General features: G+C 41.6%; 1 protein-coding gene across 1 annotated transcript; it reads left to right on the forward strand.

Annotated features, from left to right (window-relative positions):
- Positions 1–3,883: 3,883 nt before the first annotated feature.
- On the forward strand, positions 3,884–6,268 carry LOC6570296 (ATP synthase subunit beta, mitochondrial). The gene is made up of 3 exons (XM_001996457.3): positions 3,884–4,071; positions 4,640–4,954; positions 5,028–6,268. The coding sequence occupies exons 1-3, from the start codon at positions 4,008–4,010 to the stop codon at positions 6,167–6,169; spliced, it is 1,521 nt and encodes a 506-aa protein (XP_001996493.1). The 5' UTR covers positions 3,884–4,007; the 3' UTR covers positions 6,170–6,268.
- The last annotated feature ends 145 nt before the right edge of the window (positions 6,269–6,413 follow it).

Raw genomic sequence — 6,413 nt, forward strand, 5'->3', positions numbered from 1 at the left:
ACAATTTTATCTATCTACTTAATTTAAAGCTTACAAAACATTTAGGTTTCTTTCTTTTCTATTATTTGGCTTTAAAAGTGCGCATCACTGATTGACAAAATGAGCACCATACTATGCTGAGTCCATCGCTGTCACAAACAGTAGTCCTGCCGATTTGGTCAAAGAACATTTTTCAATGGTCATTAGTAGTGAAAGTGAAGCTGGTCCGTGAGCCGGAGAAAAGGCCGAGCCACGTTGCCGCTGAAGTAGATCTGAAGCTAAAAAGAAAAATAGAATTTAATAATTAGTATACCGGCCAATTAAAATTTCTTAAAGATGACATACCTGGAAATGGGTTTGCAGAGTACGTCGAGTTTTCGAGTCGCGATCCGTGCATTACTGTTTAGTGATTGTCAACGTTGTCCGACTTTGAGAACGCGCGCAGTCAATAGAACTAATTAATATTTCAGAATAGAGAGGAACAATTGTAGGCGAGCTGGAAAGATAAAGGAGTGTTTTAGCGTGTGGTATTAAATTATTTTCGTTTCTTGTTGTATGGATTGTTACCTGTAGGTGGCGTCATACGGTGTTACCCTCATCTCACCCATCTTAATGTTTAAATTGTATTTCCGAGAGTGCTGAGTATGAATTGTTTGAGTGTTAGTATATTGTGATAAGTCGATTTTCAGTGATAGCTTAGTTCTCAATATTATTGTTACAAGACAATTTTGACTTAGAGATTAGGTTAGTCAAATATTTATAATAGGTTACATATAATTGTTTCTGAGTTATTTATTGGTTATTCATTTATTTAATACATAGAAGTACAGATAATTATTTTCCGTAGACATATTTATGCATATATACCTATATACGTATATTTATGAAAATTGGGGGTTATTATTATTATTAGGGGGGAAGCTGCACCGCGACCTATTTGATCTATTGTGCCCCCCTTCTGAGCCTATAGCTCTTCCATCAGCCCCAACTCCCTTACGAACGTGAGGATCTTTGTTGGGTTGAGGTCTACTATGTCTTTGTAATTCAAAACATACGCCCCTAGGATGCTGCTTCTTCTTCTAATTAAGGCGACACATTCTGCCAGGATGTGCATCGAGGATTCCTCCTCTCTTTCACAAAACCTGCAGAGATCGCTACTATATATACCCAATTTTGTCAGGTGACTCCTTAGTCTACAGTGTCCTGTCAATAGACCGGTAAGTATCCTAAGGTTGTTCTTTCCCATGGTTATAATCTGTTTAAAACGTACAAGATTATAACCACCAAGGAGGCATCTGGCTTGTCGGAGTCCTACTGCCTCTGACCAGCTCTGATGCCGTCTCTGTCTCTCCTCGTTTCTAAGTTCCAGTCGTATAGTGTGTCTCCCTATGCCACAATACGGTTCTGGTCCTGGGGGCCTTTCTGCCCCCATTCTTGCTTGCTTGTCAGCCGCCTCGTTTCCAGCTATGTCTCTGTGACCCGGGACCCATCGTAGGGTGAGCCTGTTGTGAGTCCCGAGCAGGTCTAGCTTTGAACGAACTTCATGGACTACCTTCGATGTTATCTTAGTCCCCATTATAGCTTTCAATGCTGCTTGACTATCGGATAGGATGGATATATCCGTATTCCGATAGTTACGTTCTATGTTGATGTCCGCACATCTCCCTATCGCACACACCTCAGCCTGAAATATGCTGGTGTGCCCACTCCAAGGCCGGTGCCCTGATTCGTGAGTGATCCATCGGTGTACCATTTTATGGTGTGCGGTTTCATGGGATGGACTTCATCCCGAGTTGTCCATTCCCTTTTACTACTCATACCAACTGTGAAATTTCGCTCGAATATGTATTCGGCTGCCATTTCGTCCCTAGGTTCCGTCAGTAGGGGTAGTTCGTTTGAAAGGAGTTGGGCATCTTTATGGCTTAGGATATGGTTGCCCCCAACTCCTTCTACTGATATCATGAGAAGCGTAGCTTTCTGCTTGAGCCTTATGATATGGTGGAGTGGTGTGAGCTCCATTAAGACTTCAAGGGCCATTGTAGGGCAGGTGCGCATAGCTCCTGTCATACATACGCAGGCCATTCTTTGCAACTTTTGGAGTTGTTTCTTCACGGTGATCATCCGCACCCTGTCACCCCATGCAACCACCCCATAGGTTAACATGGGTCTTACTACCATCAGGTACAGCCATCTTAATATCTTTGGTGATGTACCCCATGATTTGCCGGCAATACTACGACATGTATAAAGCGCCCTGGAGCTTTTTAATATCGTGTTTTGCACATGGGTGCCAAAGTTAAGTCTGCTGTCAAAAGTGACTCCCAGGTATTTGACCTCCCTACTTGTTTCTAGTAGGGTCCCTGAGAGCCATATTTGTCTCATCCTCTGTAACTTATGTCGTCTGGTAAAGGGGACGATGACTGTTTTCGTAGGGTTTAGGTTGAGTCCAACCTCCCTACACCAGTCATACGTTATCCTTATCCCTGACTGGACTATGTCACAGAGTGATTCTTCAAATGTGCCTCGCGCTATGATAACAATGTCATCGGCATAACCTTGACATTGAATACCACTGTTGGCAAGTCTGTTTAGTAGTTCGTCTACTAACAGACTCCAGAGTAGCGGAGACAACACCCCCCCCCCCCCCTTGGGGAAAAAAATTGGGGGTTAAATAATTATGTTTTTTTTTTGTTGAATGTTGAAACATATTTAAAATTAAGAATTACATGAGCGAAGGGGTATCCAGGCAGTCGAGGAAAGTGCGGCGTAGCGGGGACTTTCAGAGAGATAGAGAGCAAGAGGGAATGCGTCCAACTGCTCGCGAACAAACTACCAAACCCACCGAAGAAATGGAGAGTACGTCTTATCCAGTCGGAATACGTAGCCGAGAAGATGTAGAGGGTATCTCGTCAACAACGCAACAAACCAGGAGCGCAGTGGAGCTGTCCAGTGAACTGAAGTCGGCTATTAATGTAGCGATAGCCCAAGCGCACGAGACCTACAGAGCACTCCTGTTTCTCTGAAATGAATCTCGAAACCGTAGTGTGGTGTTATGGTCGGCAGAAAGATCGATAGGTGAAGGATATCGATGGGAGACCATCTTCAGAAAAATAGGGAGAATAAAAAAAGGAAAGATGAAAAGAAAAAAAAGAAAGAAGAAAAAAAGACCGCGTGCGCATGCGCTGCGAGAAGGTTTTAAAAAAGAAATTCAAATAAATTGGTTGTAAAAAAATTATGAAGTAATTATATATAAAGTAAAATAATGTAAAATAAATACATAGAAAACAAAGTAAAAATAATAAAATAAAAACATACAAACCGGCGGCAGTAACACGCGGAACTATTCATCGCCACCATCAAGGAGGAAATCGGCCAACTGGACTCAGGAACCAAGAAATCAAAGCCCGGAGACCGTGAGACGACTCGGATTGTATCAACATATCAGTGAGTTTTTTCCCGCCTAATTACGGCAGAGTGAGCCAAAGACAGCTGATCGGCCCTAACCAAGGCAATAGTGATGCTCATTTTGTCAATCAGTGATGCGCACTTTTAAAGCCAAGTGGTAAATCAATGTGATTGGGTGAGATGAGGGCATAAGAAACAAACGAGAAAGAAATAATTATGAAAGGGAATTTCTCCAGGAAATTTAGAGGAGGAATCATAAGGAAGGGAGGGACACGCAGGCTGTACAACATACACACAGCCAACACAGCAGCGAGCGGACTGGTTTGATGGAAATATTTGTTTTTTTTATTTATAAAAGAATACAAATTTTTTTTGTTAACTTGCCGCCCAATATATCGCGGTCGAACTACCCCTGAGCCGATAGCTAGCCGGCTGAGCGATATATTGGTGCTTTCGACAGGCAAGGCATAACAATTGCTACAACCAAATGATATAGACTATCGATTCATAGTATAATGCCACAGTGACTATCGACAAATGTGAATGCGACCGTGATAAAAGTTATGTATTAATTTTACGACGAAAGACAACTACTTCTACAAACCTCTGTCAGTTGCTGAAAAATGTTTGCGTTACGTGCTGCCGCTAAAGCTGATAAAAATTTGCTGCCATTTTTGGGGCAATTGTGTAAGTACATAAATTATTAGGAGAATTTAAATTAGTAACATGTGAGATGATTATATTACCGCATAAATTCTTATTTAAATATGAATTGCTAAACTGTATCGATGTAGAATGAGAAAACCCGAACATAACCTAAATTGTGCTTGTAATGAATAACTGATTGCATAATAATTAAAATATCAATAGTTAAACTTGAGTTATTGTACATATGCGAATGTAAATAAGATAATTCAGAAAATATAAAATCAGAATTGTATTTGTCCAAACTTTTCTTTAAACCATACATTTTTTAATATGTGAGATTGTACATGCAATGGATGTGCACATATCTATTTAAAAACTATTCGGTGCTTGAATTGGCTTAAAAAATTTTTGATTGAGCTCATTTTACTCATACTTTATATACACTTATGAAAATTTCCATTAAATTATTAAGAGATGCTCTTGTGACGTAATCTTCGTATACACACAGAACATACATGAACAAAAAAGACATAGTATGTAATCAGTTATATCAAAAGTTCACATGATACACACATTGACACAGATAAACTGATTTTCTTTTTTGCAGCTCGCGGTCATGCCGCCAAGGCAGCTGCTAAGGCGGCTGCTGGAGCCAATGGCAAGATTGTGGCTGTAATTGGTGCCGTCGTTGACGTGCAATTCGATGATAACTTGCCACCAATTCTAAACGCCTTGGAAGTTGACAACCGTTCGCCACGCTTGGTACTGGAAGTTGCTCAGCATTTGGGTGAGAACACCGTGAGAACTATTGCTATGGATGGTACTGAGGGTTTGGTACGTGGACAGAAGGTTCTCGATACTGGCTATCCCATCCGTATTCCAGTTGGAGCTGAGACGTTGGGACGCATTATTAATGTGATTGGTAAGTGATCTCAATTAGATTAGCAGCATTATTATTTTAAGTATGAAGTGTATAAAACAATTTAAATTAAAAGGTGAACCAATTGATGAGCGCGGCCCAATACCAACTGATAAGACGGCTCCAATTCACGCTGAAGCTCCTGAATTTGTGGAAATGTCAGTCGAGCAGGAAATTCTAGTTACTGGAATTAAGGTGGTAGATCTTTTGGCACCCTATGCTAAGGGTGGTAAGATTGGTCTCTTTGGTGGTGCTGGAGTTGGAAAAACTGTACTCATTATGGAGCTGATCAACAATGTGGCCAAGGCACATGGTGGTTACTCTGTTTTCGCTGGGGTTGGTGAGCGCACCCGTGAAGGCAATGATTTGTATAACGAAATGATTGAATCTGGCGTCATTTCGCTGAAGGATAAGACATCAAAGGTGGCTCTCGTGTACGGCCAGATGAATGAACCTCCAGGCGCTCGTGCTCGTGTTGCTTTAACTGGTCTAACTGTTGCAGAGTATTTCCGCGACCAGGAGGGGCAAGATGTGTTGCTTTTCATTGACAACATCTTCCGATTCACCCAGGCCGGTTCCGAAGTGTCTGCTCTTTTGGGCCGTATTCCATCGGCTGTAGGTTATCAGCCCACTTTGGCCACTGATATGGGTTCTATGCAAGAGCGTATTACCACAACCAAGAAGGGCTCTATCACTTCGGTGCAGGCTATTTATGTGCCAGCTGACGATTTGACCGATCCAGCTCCAGCAACAACTTTCGCTCATTTGGATGCCACCACTGTCTTGTCGCGTGCCATCGCCGAACTGGGAATCTATCCAGCTGTGGATCCTTTGGATTCCACTTCCCGTATTATGGATCCAAACATCATTGGGCAGGAACACTACAACGTCGCTCGTGGCGTGCAAAAAATTTTGCAAGATTACAAATCTCTGCAGGATATTATCGCTATTTTGGGTATGGATGAATTGTCTGAGGAGGATAAATTGACCGTCGCACGTGCACGCAAGATCCAGCGCTTCTTGTCGCAGCCATTCCAGGTCGCTGAGGTCTTTACAGGTCATGCAGGCAAACTAGTGCCTTTGGAACAAACCATTAAGGGCTTCTCACAGATTTTGGCTGGCGAATACGACCATCTGCCCGAGGTTGCGTTTTATATGGTTGGTCCAATCGAAGAAGTGGTTGAAAAGGCCGACCGTCTAGCAAAGGAAGCAGCCTAAATGGGCGTAATAAAATTATTTTTGCGGAATAATATTCAAATGAATTAAGCATTAAAAGTTGTCATGAGTCAGACGAAAAAATAAACATAATTAAACATACACGAGTCTACCAATTTATCAAATTATTTTATAATTGTGAAATTTATTCTAACTCAAGGTACAATATTTATTTTTTTTTACGATTTGTACAGTAATTCTGTTTATAGCATTGCCCAGAGTATTGCAGCTATATTAGCGTGTTGTC

This window comes from Drosophila grimshawi, unplaced genomic scaffold, assembly GCF_018153295.1.
Source record: "Drosophila grimshawi isolate 15287-2541.00 unplaced genomic scaffold, ASM1815329v1 contig_80, whole genome shotgun sequence".
NCBI lineage: Eukaryota > Metazoa > Arthropoda > Insecta > Diptera > Drosophilidae > Drosophila > Drosophila grimshawi.

Excerpts from the sequence above, each read along its gene's own strand:
- LOC6570296 (XM_001996457.3), top strand. The coding sequence starts at position 4,008 with ATGTTTGCGTTACGTGCTGCCGCTAAAGCTGATAAAAATTTGCTGCCA. Across the intron at positions 4,072-4,639 it reads GCCATTTTTGGGGCAATTGT|CTCGCGGTCATGCCGCCAAG; the intron begins GTAAGTACATAA and ends TCTTTTTTGCAG. Across the intron at positions 4,955-5,027 it reads ACGCATTATTAATGTGATTG|GTGAACCAATTGATGAGCGC; the intron begins GTAAGTGATCTC and ends TTAAATTAAAAG.